The sequence below is a fragment of the Stegostoma tigrinum genome, chromosome 2, assembly GCF_030684315.1.
Source record: "Stegostoma tigrinum isolate sSteTig4 chromosome 2, sSteTig4.hap1, whole genome shotgun sequence".
Lineage (NCBI taxonomy): Eukaryota > Metazoa > Chordata > Chondrichthyes > Orectolobiformes > Stegostomatidae > Stegostoma > Stegostoma tigrinum.
Window position 1 is genome coordinate 91,142,643 of NC_081355.1, and position 15,744 is coordinate 91,158,386.

The window sequence follows — 15,744 nt, forward strand, 5'->3', positions numbered from 1 at the left end:
ATAATTAGAGCAAATTAATGATAGAACATAATACTCACCTGGGCTCCCACCTTCAGTGCAGCATCCATCTGGGCTTTAATGATGTTGCTCTTCAGCTGATCAGGGAGAGAAGAGGGTGATGCAGGAGAATGTAGCCCCTTTTCCAAAAGCTTCTTTTCCTCACCCTGGTGATTACATACAGTTCTCATTAGTTTAAAAGTTGTTTGTTTATTAATTCACTTAAACAGAATAATCATTTTTCATGATCTGTTCCAAAGATTTTTATAAATTATTGATGGGATGTTGGCATTGTTTATCTATCCTTAAATGCCATCGAGTGGAAATGGTGAGACCCTTGAGAAAGAGTCACTCAACCTGAATCATTAACTCTGATTTCTCTCCACATTTGCTGCCTACTAAGCTTTTCTATCAATTTCTACTTTTGCTGTTGATAGTGAGACCCCTGTTGACCCACTGCCTTTCATATCATGTCGGTACAAACACAGTATTATTAGAGATCAGGAAGGTTCATGATTCTGACCCAGTGATAGAGGAATAGTGAAGGGCAGCAACATAGTCCCAGTAAAGATGGTGTGTAGCAGGGCTGCAGCTTTCAAAGTATTGCCAAAGAAACCTTGGTGAGTTGCTGCAGTGTACCTTGTAAATGTACACATGGCCATCACTGCAACAATCATGAAGAGTATGAATCGTTTGGTGGTGCACTTAATATTAATAAATTAGGCTGTTTTGTTCTGAAACTCACCTGTATAGTGGAACAGGCTCGAAGGGCTGAATGGCCTACTCCTGCACCAATGCAGTTTGAGTGTTGTTGCAGTTGTTCTCATCTGGATAACTGGAGAGCATTCCATCATACTCAAGACTTAGATTCCTTCCAGTGCAGCAAGAGGCTACTTGATTCATTGAGTCTGCACCAACCCTCCAAATTTCCCCCACCCCTTAACCAGAACTCCACATGGGTTTTTTTTTAACCATGGCTAACACACAAAGCTTCCACATCTCTGGGCACCACAGGACAATTTTTAGCATGGCTAATCCACCTAGCCTGCACATCTTTCGACCGTGGGAGAAAACCAGAGAACACAGTGGAAAATCATGTAGACATGGGGAGAACATGCAAACTCCACAGTCACACAAGGCTGGAATTAAACACAGGTCCCTGGCACTGTGAGGCAGCAGTACTAAAACTTGTGCCTTGTAGACTATGGAAAGGGTATAGTAAGTCAGGAAAAATGTTATTTGATGTTGAATATTTTGCCTCTAACATGCTGACACAGTAATTTGGCTCTTCTTACTGCTTTCAAATCCTAACATAAAACTCTAATGAGACTCTTCAGATATTACACAAATAGTCCAATCCTAGCCTGACTTGTTTTGACACTTATAATTGTCAAAAATTAAGTTATTTGTTAACATTATTCTGAATCTACAATGCACACTCCTGGTTCAAAATTCTTTGGACAGAGGCAGATATTTCATTTTTGTGTGTATGTACTGGGCTCAAATTACAAGTAAACTCCCAGAAAAAAATAGCCTAAGCACGGGCATAAAATAACTGACACACAAGAATTAGCATCATGCAAGGTAGATTCAATGCTCATCTCTAGTACCCTGACATCACTATGCAATCATATCACTCTCTTACATTGTCTATTCCAGTTTTATTAATCTTTTTCCTGACTGGCACAATTATCTTTTAGTCATGATGCTCCTTTTGCTTAAAATCAAGAGATTTTTTTTAAATCAGTGCTCAAACCTTAGCATTGCACACAGGTAACATAGCCAGTTGTTGTTTTCTGTGGTTCAATCAGTGGGGCTGGTGGGGGTTTGGTGGTAATTGGATCAAGACAAAAGGAATGAGAAAAAGAGTAAAAGCAAAGAAGGATACGCAGAAAGAATTGTAGAGAGAGGGAGGATACAAGATGAAGCAGACAAAAGATACAGAGAGAGAGACTGGCAGCATTGATTCAGGGGACAAAGATGACTTTAGGAATGACAGGATGGTAAAAGTAAGAAATGTATCTCAATTGAATGTTGTAAAATTATCTAAACATGGTGTAAGGTGACAGGGCAGAGAGGAGGTGAGACTGAGAGCCAAAGGGGTACAAATACTGCCTCAGTGGGTAAAGGTGAAGGCCCCTAAGTTACATGAGCAGTAATACGAAACATTCTCAACAGTGATCCCAATTTAAGAACAAATCTAAAGGCCCTGATTCTTTTCAGTGAATTTGTTTCAATATTTCAGTTTGCAGACACTCCATTTTATTTCAGTGAATGCCTCACTATTCTGGCAGGACTTCTTCTATTCTGAGTTTTGGGGACTAGTTTCGAAAAGCCCCTTCCAAAGATAGATTATATTGTTGCTAGAATTAGCAAAGCTTAACATTAAAACTTGCTTTAACAGCATTATGTAGACACAACAAATTATTTCAGGTAAATATAGCCACTACTATCAAAAGGGAATATTTCTAGGACCTCGGAACAAGGGTTCAGAAGATTAATCATACTCGAGTCAAAATATTAACTCTCTCACAGATACTTAGGCCAGACCTAAGTAATTGTTACTAGCAATTTCTGGTTTTATTTCAGATATCCAGCATCTGCATTCTTTTCATATCGCGAATCATTATTTTTTAGTGTCGGCACAACATTGTGGGCTGAAGGGCCTGTTCTGTGCTGTACTGTTCTATGTTCTATGTTCTATTATACTTAACTAGCCACCCCACTAACATTTTATTGATTTCATTATCAGTGAGACAAATCTGGTCACCTGATTCAAACTGTTTGATGGACTGCAGCATTTTAGCAATTATTGCTAACTTAAAAAGAACTCCAATATTGCAATATTCTTATTTTCCAAAAGAGACAATGCTTTGCAATAAGACAGAAGAGTTCCTTAAGCAAAATTTTACAACTAATTTCATCTGAAACCACTTTTAATCAAAATAACAGGAAGATGAAATTCACCTTTAACACTGAAAATAGCTTTCTGCCAGAAGTTCACTGTGTACAAGTTCACATCTACAATTCCTCACAGACATCCCCCGTCAACGCTCTCATCAGGGGAAGACTGTCAGTGGAGGATGAGGGTCAGGTTAATGCCCATTATTAAGTCTGAACATATATCATTCACTATTTTCTCCAAGTGAATCAAGGGAGTGTACATTAACATGTAGGAAGTACATTGATCAAACTCATATGTTATTTATCTTTCAAACTATAAAAGAAAACAATAGCAATGCTATACAAAAAGAGAAAATTCATCTTTAGCTGTCTGAAAGCACAGAATTTGAGTATTCCTGAAAAAAATATGCATATTGTCAACATTTTCCATGTTCCACTAATCAGGTCAGTCCTCTTGAATACCAATTCAAGTGGAAAAACCAACATATATACTGCATGAGAGGACAGTGCTTATTGGTTGGCAAATTGACTCCGATTGGAGAGGTGTTGCCATGGAGCATGCAATAATTAATGATATTTAATTGTTAACTGCCAAGCTCTGTCAATTTTATACCAGCCAGATTGACTTTGCTTGATTAGAGCATCGTTCTGAGAAATGAACCAGTGAATGACTGTCACCCACTTTGTTGAACTGAGGCAGGAGCAGACAGTGTACATGTTCCATATGTCTGCAAAGAATAAGGTCCAATGGATTGTTAAATACAGCTTCCAAGACTCCTTGGTCCACCACATTGTGAGCTTAAGTGACAACCCTAAATTGGATTTCAGTGCAATTCTTGACGTACCCACGATTATCCATCAAATGATGCCCAACTGCAGTATCACTTCTAATGTTGGACACTGGGTTTTCAGTTTGCAGGTATGGGCTGGTTGCATTTGTCAGTACCTTGCTTGATGTGAACAGTGGAAGGATATGATGGTTTATATGATCTACCAGTCTTTGATATGTTCAGCCTACATACTTAGCTTTGGCACTGAAATTCATTTCTCAAATTACTTATCTGTTTGATAGGCAGAATGAATTTATGGCTCAACAGTTACATCCTGTTGTAGGTGGACACCATTAATATTGCGGTACAGCATTTGTGAGAATTAGTTAGCTTCCACCTGTTGCTGGAGTAATCTGAAGCAGACTGGTTACTTTTCAGGTCTAAGAGTGGTGCCTTTGATGAGTTTGCACAGTACATGCAGCAAGAAGTGACCAGAGGCAATACAGTGTGGGGCTGAGGCACACCACAGGTCAGGCAGCATCAGAGGAGCAGTAGAGTTGATGTTTTGGGTCGAGACCCTTCACCAGCCCATATGAAGGGTTTAGGCCTGAAACACCAACTTTCCTGGATCTCCAGCTCCATGCTGTATTGACTCTGACTCCAGCATCTACAGTTCTTGCTATCTCCAAGATGTGACCACAGCAGGGCAGTCAATACCCTGCAGAATGGCTTTAAAGTACCTATTACAGCATCAAGTTTGCACAGTGAACATAGTGATTTCAGCCTTGACATTACAATCTGGATGGTTGACAGGAAAAGTAACTGTTAAAAATAAAAGGCACTACTTGCTAATTTTAACAATGTACATTAAAATACACAAGAATTCAAAACAGCCAATGCTCATTATTTAGTTGGAATTTTGGTTATGTTTCTAAAGAATATGCAAGTTCAAGAATATTTAATAACTATACTAACTGAGGATAAAAACTGTTCAGTAGAAAAGGGAAATGTAGATTTGAGTTCAACTGGATGACTGATTTGAATTACACACCTTGATGGCTGTCTGGTGTTAGCTAGAATGCTGCAATTACAGTTTAAGTTAATTATCTATCATTTGTGCTTTCTTGATTTTATTTTCATCAATTACAAACAAAAAAAAACAGATGGGCAAACACCCACTGTTGTTAACATGTTGTTAAGTCTTAATGCATCCACAACATATGCACTTCTCAGGGATAGGCTAAAGAGGTGGGGGTGGAAGTTTTTAGGAGAGAAATCTTTCTCTGATTACCTCAGAAAATTGAAAGGAATTCAGAAGATCACAACTAACAAAACTTGAGTTCCACAAGTCTTGTTTTTTGGCTCATAGTTGGTAGCATGGAAGAATTCCATTGAATCCAATTCAGTGAGGAGGAGGCTTTGCTGAAATTGAGCAAATAGTAAAAGGATAGCTAACAAGTGGGAGACATTGTAGAGTGTGATGACAAGAGTTCAGAGGCATTTTGTTCCTCTTAGAGTGAAGTGTTAGGCTGTAAGATTAAGGAACAATGGATGAATAAAAATATTGAGGTTCAAGTCAAGAATAAAAGAGATACTTATTTTAGATACAGAAAACTTAGTTCAGTTGAATCTCTTAACCAATATAAAGCATTCTTTAAGAGAGAAATCAGGAAGGCAAAAAGGGGATATGACATAGCATTGGCAGATAAGGTAAGGATAATCCAAAGAGATTCTACAAATATTGTAACGGCAAGAGGGTAACTGGAGGGTCTTTTAAAGGTCAAGGAGATTGTCTTTATGTTGAACCCCACAAGATGGGAGAGATATAAATCAATATTCTGTGTCAGTTTTTACTGTGGAGGAAGAAATGGAGTGTAGAGAATGTAGAAAAATAAACGCTGATGTTTTAAAATCAGTTCACATTACAGAAGGGGAAGTTTGGGAGGTCTTAGAGGATACAAAGGTGGATAAATTTCCAGGACCTGATCTAATGTATTCCAGAATGTTGTGGGAAGTGAGGGAGGAAATTACGAGACCCCTGACAGAAATATTTGCATCATCTATAACTATGGGTGAGACGCCTGAAGACTGGAGAGTGGCTAATGTTGTACCTTTATTTAAGAAAGGTTGTAAGGAGAAACCGGGGAACTATAGACCTGTGTGTCTGACTTTGGTCGTGGGGAAATTGTTGGAGATGATTATAAAATATAGGATTTATGGACATTTAGAGAGGCAAAAATTGATGAGTGATAATCAGCATGGTTTTGTGCAAGGAAAATCATGTCTCACAAACTTGATTGAGGTTTTTGAGGAAGTTACCAAAAAGGTTGATGATGGCACAGCAAATATTGTTTATTTGGATTTTAATAAAGCCTTAGACAAGGTTCCACATGGTAGACTAATTAGAAAAGTTAGGTCACATGGGATTCAGGGTGAGCCTGCCAATTGGATACACAATTAGCTTAACAGCAGGAGACACAGTAATGGAGGAGGGTTGCTTTTCAGACAGGAGGCCTGTGACTCGCAGTGTTCGACAGGGATTGGATCTGGGTTCTCTTTTGTTTGACATTTATATAAATGATTTGGATGAGACTACAGAAGGCATGATCTGTAAGTCTGCTCATGACACCAAAATTGGTGGCATTGTAGACAGTGAGAAAGGTTTTCTAAGATTACAAATGGGTCTTGATCAAGTGGGTCAATGGGCTGAAAAATGGCAGATGGGATTCACTCTGGATAAATGCGAGGTATTGCATTTTGGTACAACAAACAAGGATACAGCTTATACAATTAACAGTAGGGCCTTGCATGGTTCAGTAAAACAGAGGGCCCGGTACATAATTCTTTGAAGTTTCCATCACATATAGACAGGATGGTTAAAAAGGCAAGAAATAACAAGGTGTAGAGCTGGATGAACACAACAGGTCAAACAACATGAGAGGAGCAGGAAAGCTGATGTTTTGGGCCTAGTTTTTTTCTGAAGAAGGGTCTAGGCCCAGAATGTCAGCTTTTCTGCTCTTCTGATGCTGCTTGGCCTGCTGTGTTCATCCAGCTCTACACCTTGTTATCCCAGATTCTCCAGTATCTGCAGGTCCTACTATCTCTGAAACATGGTTAAAAAGGTGTTTGGCATGCTTGCCTTCATTGCTCTGTTCTTTGCGTATAGGAGTTGGGAAGTCATGTTGAGGTTGTACAGGGCATTGCTGAGGCCTCTTCTGGAATACTATGTCCAGTTCTGGTCTTCTAGTTATAGGAAGGATATTACCAAGCTGGAGAGGGTTCAGAAGATATTTACCAGGATGTTGCCGGGTTTGGAGGTTTGAAGTTGTAAGGAAAGGCTGGAACTTTTTTTCACTGGAGTGTAGGAGGTTGAGATGCAACCTTATAAAAGTTTATAAAATGATAAGAGGTACAGATAGAGTTAATGGTAGTTGACTTTCCCTTAGGGTGGGGAATTTCATAACTAGGGGGCACATTTTTAAGGTGAGAGGACAGAGATTTTAAAAAAGACGTAATAGGCAATTTTTGTTTTACGCAGAGTGTGGGTGGTTGGCATGTGGAATGAGGAAGTAGAGAATACGAGTACAATTACAAATGTTTAAGAGGCATTTGGATAAGTACATGAATAGGAAAGGAAAGGTTTGGAGGAATATGGGTGAGGAGCAGGCAGGTGGGACCAGTTTAGTTTGGAATTATGTTCGGCATGAACTGGTTAGACTGAAATGGTCTGTTTCCATGCTGTATAACTGTTTCAGAGAAATGAGGATCTAGATTAGTAGCCTAATTTTATCTTGTAAAGTATTATCTTGTAAATTCATCCTTGTATTCATCACAGCATGAATCCAAACATTATATGACCAACCCCCAAGTTTATTGGCAATTCCAAATCTACCGTGAACATCTAATATTATGTCAATGTCTTGTTTTTGGCCACAATTAATTGTTAAGTCAGATAGAAAAGTATAAACGAAGAGCTTGTAGCTTTTATTGTCCAGGTGAGTAAATTTTACTTTCTAGCTTTTAAGGATACGAAAAATATTTTTACACAATTATAACTAGACTTTCAAGGTCAACCGATTTTGGATTGGAGAGTGTTTACAGTGGCTGAAATATTGGAACACCTTCATGAAGCTCATATTTACCATTATGCATGGCAGTAGATACACCACTATGTATTTCTATGGTCAGATTCTTATTGGGTCCAAACAAAGATTCAATGTTTACTGCCTTTGGCTCAGGTTTGAAGCATAGAGCTGAATCTTATGACTTTACAGCTAAATCTGAGTTGTGACGAAGTTTTGAGGGTTTGGCACCAGAAAGCCTTGCAAGTTCTCTTACTGTGTCTTTACCAATCTAGCCTCATTACTTACCTCCTCGCTCCTATGGCATCTCTCATGTCCAATTTCCACCCCATCTTATTGCATTCCAAGAATAACTTACCGATGCTAGATTTTTCCTGAATTCACCAGTGCCCCTAGCACCCACATTATCTTTAAAAGCCTGCTGTGGACCCAGACAAACACTGTCAATTTGGATCTGCACTGCACATTCTTTGTCATTTGCCCCAGACATGGCAGCCTTGGGAAACTGATGCCCTACTTTGTGGGCAGTGTGCTGGGGGCCCTGCTGGATCGGGTGGTGCGTAGGCAGGACAACTTCTTCATCCAGGACCAGCAGTGGAGGCCATGATACCAGACCAGGCCAGTCTGATCTGAGGTTTCCCCCTTGGGTTAAAACAGTCTCAACCTATCTGGAGGAATGCCTAACAGTGTAAAATGATGAAGAATACCATTCTCCACTCCAGCAGTGAAGGCACCATCAGCTTCTCTCCAATATCTTATCCTTACTCTCCTGCTGCTACTAAATCTACCTCCCGCCAAGGCTTGTGTTACGCACATTATAGCCTACAAACATCTTCCCCACTCATCCTCACCCATCAAACACCATGAGACCACTAACAGTGCGTGCCTCTGAGCTGTTTACTCATTCACTCAGGACACTTCCTCACCTGTACCAGAAGTAACAGCTGTGCCACCCACATGCATTTTCTGTAAAACTTGCTTCTGTCTCTTTCCATGAAGAAAACAGCCAACAATTGGGCAGACAGAATTATAACAGTGGATATGCTGCCTACCATTTGGCTTCTCCCCCCTTGTAAAGAAAGGATCCTGACTCTGACCTCCCGAGCAGGCCGTGGATTGGTACTGGAGACTGCCCTTGACTTGTTGTGCTGGGAACACAAGTGAAGGCTCTCTCTCTCTCTCCATTTGACTAAGGCGTGCTGACAACTATGACAATCTTTCTGATTTCATCTGTGTGCTAAACGGCACAGCCAGACAACAGTAATATAAAACCACTGTCTGGCTGATAGGGAAATGCGCATAAGGCAAGGCAAGGCAGGTAAGCTGTGAGTATCCAGTAATGCTCAGAATGAGAGAGTGTTATGACAAGAAGTGAAGAGCCCAGAGATGCAGCCTGCTGCACTCCATGAGCTGGGTGTCTGTCCCTGAGTGCACAGTGTCCTTGTAACAGCGTTGAAATGATATTTGCTAGTGCAGCCTAACGTAAAGCACTGAAGTGCAGAACTGTCCTATAAGTGGACTGGAAATGTGCCATGTGATTTTGTAAAGACTCACACATGTCGATGACAATGTCTGTGAACAAGGGGTGTGTGTGACAGATACCCATTGAGCATGCCCTGAGGTATTGGTGCCCAGTTTCCAACATTGGGGTTGTTTGGAGCAGGAAGAGAGCTGAATCTCCAGATGCTTGCTGATTTTCATGTTGAGTTTACCTATGTCCAGATCATGTGGACAGTTTTGCAAGATGGGAATTTTACTGAAGTGAGTCATGCTATTAACTATTTGTCCTCCCAGTCAGCTGGTATCTCACCATACCGCTTGTGAAAACCATGGTGAGTTGCTCCTGACCTTGAGATGGACTTGACTGCAAATGTCACAAGAATCTGCCTCACAACATGCCATAGCCCATGTTGTTCAGATGAAGGGTCACTGGACTCAAAACATTGACTTTGCTTTCTCCCCACAGATGATGCCAAACCTGCCAGTTCCTTCAATTTCTGTTTTCATTTCCAATCTCCAACATCCACAGTTCTTTTCTTAATTTGTTTGTTCAAACCCTATAAAATTCCACCCATAGAATTAATCATGGTGACATGATTAACAATGAACTCCCACTAAACACACTGAGTGATATGGCTCTGCCTATCCATTGCTGCCTTTCATTGTATGAACACATTGACATCAAGCTCCTAGAGAAGTCAGAACTTTCTCCATTTCTTCAACAACACAAATGCTATCATGTTCAAATTACACTAGAAAATTTATACCTCTTATACTGATTCTGTCTTGTTCGATGGTTTCTGATTCAAACTGAACCTTTAGGGCCAATACTTAGTTGTCCTGTCTTATCCAATTTCTGTTCAAACTCAATATTCAGTCCATTATCAAGAATACTTACAATCTTATCCAGAAAATCCTGTTTTTCCTTCTTGTCAAATGTGTACATTTATCATCCTAAGACTCAAGTTGTCCAATCACTTTCATTCCTCCACAAGTTCACCTCCAGAAACTTTTTCAGAACTCTGCAACCCACAGCTTATGTTACAAACTCTTCTCTTTGTTGGCATTCACTGGCTCCACGTACCACAGTCTGGCAACATTGGGCAGCATGGTGGCTAGCACTGCTGTTTCACAGCACCAGGGACCTGGGTACTATTCCACCCTCCAGTGACAGTCTGTACGGAGTTTGCACATTCTCCCCATGTCTGAATGGGTTTCCTCCAGGTTTTCCAGTTTCCTCCCACAGTTCAAAGATGCGCAGGTTAAGTACATTGGCCATGTTAAATTACCCAGAGTGTCTCGGGAGATCTGTGGGAAATACAGGATTACAGAGATTGGGGGGTGGGGCAATGTGGTGGATGGTCTTCAGACGGTCAGTGCTGACTCGATAGGCTGAATGGCCTGCTTCCTCAATGCAGGGATTCTGAGAACTTCTAAATTTTACATGTACCATCATTAATGCAATTTATGGCACTGGCATACTCTAAATGTGTTATCTTTCTCCTTTAAAGTAGAAACCACCACAAATAAAACTTAGCTCTTGAGAATATTTTCTGCTCCATTCAATATTATTTGAAGGTATGAGCACAACATAAAATTGCCCATAATATTCTAAATAAGACATTCTAAACTTTATACAAGCTTGAAATAAACCACTATCCTCCAATGTTTCTAGAATTTAATTATCTATGGGACTAACAGCCTCCAATATTTTTAGAGAGTGATCAATAATTACACCTAGGACCAAATCTGTTGCTTTTCTTGTGTTTAACAAGTTACTTTGGAGGATTTTCATCGTGAGGCCTAGCAGATTTTCTCAACATCTTACTAAACCCACCTCTTTAACTATCTATCCTGTCCCCACAGCATTCTTCCCATCCAATTCTAGCCCCATCCTACCATGTGACCTTCCGGAACAGTTTGTCACTGCTGGGATATACAGAATTAACAGGCATCTCCTGCACCTCACCATTTTAAATAGCCCATTGTGCACCCAGACAATCACTGTTGGTCCTGACTGCTTTGCATGGCCCCTGACAGTTGTCTTAGACACGGCTAATAGGGGAAAGTGCCAACTACTTTGCGGGCAAGGCCCTGAGCTCCTACTGGATGGGGTCGTGGAGAGGCTGGACTCTGCCAAAGATCATTTTTCCACCCACCTAGGATATGCAAAATAAAAACCAAAAGAACTGTGAATGTTCTGGTTTCTCTGAGTTAACATTTCAGGTTGAGTGACCCTTCCTCAGAACTCCCCCCAAGTTTTGGGGAGCAATCACTCGACCAGAAATGTTAACTCTGATTTCTCTCCAGAGCTGTTGCCAGACCTGCTGAGCTTTTCCAGCAATTTCCAGACTATGCCTGCCTAGCCTCAAGTTGCCACCTGAGTTACAATATTTTCAGCTGTCTGGAGCAATACCTAGCATTGTAGGATGATGATCAACGGCCTTCTCCACTCTGCCAGTCTAAGTGCCAGCATCTTTCCTCAATACCTCAAGCTCACTCTCTCTGTCACTTCCCTCCAAGACTCATCTACTACTTCTCTCACTATTGCCTGCAGCATCTTTTCTCACTTGCTCTCAGTCATCCCAAGCCCTGACACAATAACCCTGTGTGCCCTCTATGCTACCTACTCACTTGCTCACGACACCTTGTCACATGCATCAAAAGTAACAGCTGCCACCTATTTTCATCTTCCTTTATACCTGCACCCCCTCAGTCCAAGAGGAAAACAGCACCCAAAGATGCAGAAACATTCAATACAGCAGGTGGACTGCCGGACATTCAGGCCCTTGCCACACAGATGGACAGCATCCTGATTCTGACTACCCCACGTAGCTGTTTGACCATTTCCACACCCGGATTGATATCAGATCTTCCCTTGACTTCCTTTGCTCATACTCTCTGTGGAAAGGCTGTGCCACTTGACTGTGGCCTGCGACAAGTGTACTAGTTTTCTGTCTGTGCAAAACTGCACGGCTAGACAGAAGTAATTTGAGCTTGGTATCTCTGACTGAGGGGACAATGCATAAAAAAGGAAAGTTATACAATGCAAAGCAGGAATGCCACGAGCAACCAGATAGGCTGAGTGAGTAAGTAGCAAGCACTGAAGTGCAGGAGCATCTTGTAAGTAGTTTGGAGATGTGCCATGAAACACGTCACATGGCAGATGTGAATGTCTGTGGGCATGGGATAAGATGTTGGTACCCACTGTCTAAAATAGATACCCTTCAGAGTAAGTGAAGACCTGAAGTTGCCAGTTGAGATAATGGGAACTGCAGATGCTGCAGAATCCGAGATAACAAAGTGTGAAGCTGGATGAACACAGCAGGCCAAGCAGCATCTTAGGAGCACAATAGCTGATGTTTCAGGCCTAGACCCTCTGATGATGGGTCTAGGCCCAAAACGTCAGCTTTTGTGCTCCCAAGATGCTGCTTGGCCTGCTGTGTTCATCCAGCTTCACACTTTGCTATCTTGAAGTTGCCAGTTGTTCGTTCTATTTTCATGTTGAAATTTATCGACTTCAGTTTCCTTGTTGTGTTTGGTAATATAAAGGAAGCTGAATTGCTAATGAGTTGGGGAGTCAATAAAAATCTTCTTTAATTGAGAACTCCCTGACAAAACTGCCTCACTGTTCCTCAAAAACAAAAGATGGTGTGAGATGCTCCTGATGTCAAGGTGGGTCTCACGAGACTTTTCACACATTTCTGCCAAAAATTACCCCATAGCCACATCAAACTCTCGAAAGATTCTGCCCATAATATTTTTTCTATCTTGGTTTAGGGATGTTCTGATTGCATGTTAATATTTGACTACATAAACGTCCTTTTATAAATTTGAGAATTGCTGAAAAAAAACACATTTTGTAGAAGCTCTTCATCTTACACTCGTCAGGTTAATTCATAGGAACACTGATAAAAGGAAAAAAAACCCTGATATAGTTGAAGAGGATAGTGGTGGCTCATTCGCAAATGGATTTTGATTGGTAGAGGCATTGTCTCGGCAAATGCAACAACTGATGATTTTAAGGTTTCAAAGTAGGCAGTCAACTCTGCTGACCTGATAAATTAAACAGTAAATGGGTGTAACTTATTTTATTGAGTTAAAACAGGCAGTGCACGTACATGCTCTTTTTGGCTGCAAATAACAGCGCCCTGCATATTCATAAATGTAACATCTAGAGGCAATTATTTCTTGATCGTGAAAAGGTGCACAGTTTACCCTGGAATGTATCTTAAATGTGTGAGCATCGGGTGATCTGAGCTGTTTCACTCTGCTACTGTACAGAACCAACAACAGTGGTATTCAAATAATAGGATACTACTGTCAAGCCAAAAAGACATTCTCCCTATGACACAAATGAGTAACATGGTATATGAATTTCAGTGCCAGTGTGATGCCAGGTATGTAGGTCTCACGTCCTAAAGACTGGCAGATTATATCGAAGAGCATGTCCATGTGGCTAATTGTAACCATTAAGGTTGTGACTGTACTGTGCTGCAAAACCTACAGTAGTGTCCCACGTCAGATGTGATTCTGAAACTAGACAGACAATCTTGAGGAATCTTCAAGTATTATACTGACAACCAATTTTGGATTGTCCCTTGGGCTCATAGTGACTACACTTGTGTGTATTAAAAGCTTTATATATTAATGCACAGGCACTGTGCAGAAGTGCAAGCACTGTTTCTGTTTCCACTCTGTAAAACAGGTGATAGCCATTCTTTGGTTCATTTCTCAAGGCAATGTTCTGGTCATCAGAATCAACCTGCTAGTTTAAACTTTAGCAAGAGCCTGGCGCTAAATGGTGTGCACTTCATGGCAACATCTCGACCAGAGTCCAACTGCCAACCAATCAACACTCTCCTCTCACACATGTATAAATGTGGTTTTTCCTTAATTGGTACTTTTGCAAATTGTCCAAATGAGACAAAAGCTTTAACAAAGTGTGTTTTTTTCCAACAATACTCAATTTCTGTACTATCAAATGACCATTATTACTTCTTAGTTTATCAACTGACACTGTTACGTTTACTTTCAATGTTATTAATCTCCAAGGGTTTGTATCTCAAAGCCCACAATAGGAGATTAAATTTGTTTTGAAATGTAATTATTCCTGTGCGAGTTTGGACTTGTGCAGTTTAATTACTGTTATGCATGAAACATGACTAATGATAAAATAAAGATCAAATCAATCATTGTATATACCTATCCCCAGGTGGGTGTAGAAAGCTTATGAATAAAGCGCTCAGTTGATCGATTGAGGTATGGAAATACTATATTAGCTACAGGGAAATAAATAATTAAGAGCAACTCATATAAGCTATAAAATAGCTAAGGTTACAGTATAATGAATTACCTTGTTATTCATGTTGATATGTAATGAGGGCCACTGTCCAGTCAGCTTACTGGCTTCAACTTCCAATTGCTTAAAGCATATGCCAACCTCCTCATAGTGTGGAAGAACAGTTGAGCTCAACTCTAAAGTAAAAGTAAATAAACTAATTACAAATGACAGCATCAAATACTGGTAAGCTTTGTAAATATCAAAGGAATAATGACAACATTGGCTCTGAAAAGAAAAACGTTAGCCAATAAGAAATTTAACAGCAGCAATCACTATTTAAGAGAAAAAATACAAAATCAAATTTAAAATCGTGATGCAATAATGATCTAAGATCTTGGGGTAGAAAGTAACTTTTTAAGGTAACTTACTTTGTTCTCCTCATCGGAGAATGAATGCCTGCTGCCTGCCCAGAAGATGTCAATTTACTTCTCTCAGAATCCCTAAAGTGCAGATTGAGGTCATTTGGCCCATTAAGTCTGCATCAACCTTCTGAAGAACATCACACGCCCATTCCGACAACCTCACACTTCCCACAGCTAACCCACCCTAGCTTCCAAATCCCTGGACACTACGAGGCAATTTAGTATGGCCAAACCACCTAAACTGCACATCCGTGGACTATGGGAGGAAACCAGAGCGCCAGGCAGAAATCCACACAGACACAGGGAGAATGTGCAAACTCCTGACAGACAGTCACCGGAGGGTTAAATTAAACTTGGTTCCCTAGCGCTGTGAGGCAACAGTGCTAACCACTGTGCCGACGTGACACCCCTGTGGAATTTAGCAGGAAATCGTGAGAGAGATACCAAGAGGACTAACCAGTGCAGACGCACAGAGTCATAGCCTCCCAGATAGGAAATCAAAGAGCAAATTTGACAAGTTGATGTGTTTTTCTCATCCAACTGCAATCAGTTCACGAGTCAGAATTATTCTGTGGGATTCAGCAAAGTTTTCCCATATATGTGGTCAGTGGCTCAGATGAATTGCTGAAGCTTCAACAGAAAGGAGTTACTTTCTGTAATCGGGTTACACAAGGTTTTAAACCCCACAGCACATGGTCTGTAACACCAGTAAACACATTCACTGAAATCTGGATGTCCACTGCATGTACAATCAAGAGAAACATGTCACTGGTGTAAGCTGAGAG

General features: G+C 40.6%; 1 protein-coding gene across 1 annotated transcript in view; it reads right to left on the reverse strand.

Moving 5' to 3' along the window:
• LOC125448293 (band 4.1-like protein 4B) overlaps positions 1–15,744 on the reverse strand; it is a 289,715-nt gene that overhangs the window by 75,030 nt on the left and 198,941 nt on the right. The window contains exons 17-18 of the mRNA XM_059655475.1: positions 14,610–14,731; positions 39–164 (exon numbers count right to left, since the gene is read on the reverse strand). Of these exons, the coding sequence (XP_059511458.1) occupies positions 39–164; positions 14,610–14,731 (248 nt within the window). The remainder of the gene's footprint in view (positions 1–38; positions 165–14,609; positions 14,732–15,744) is intronic.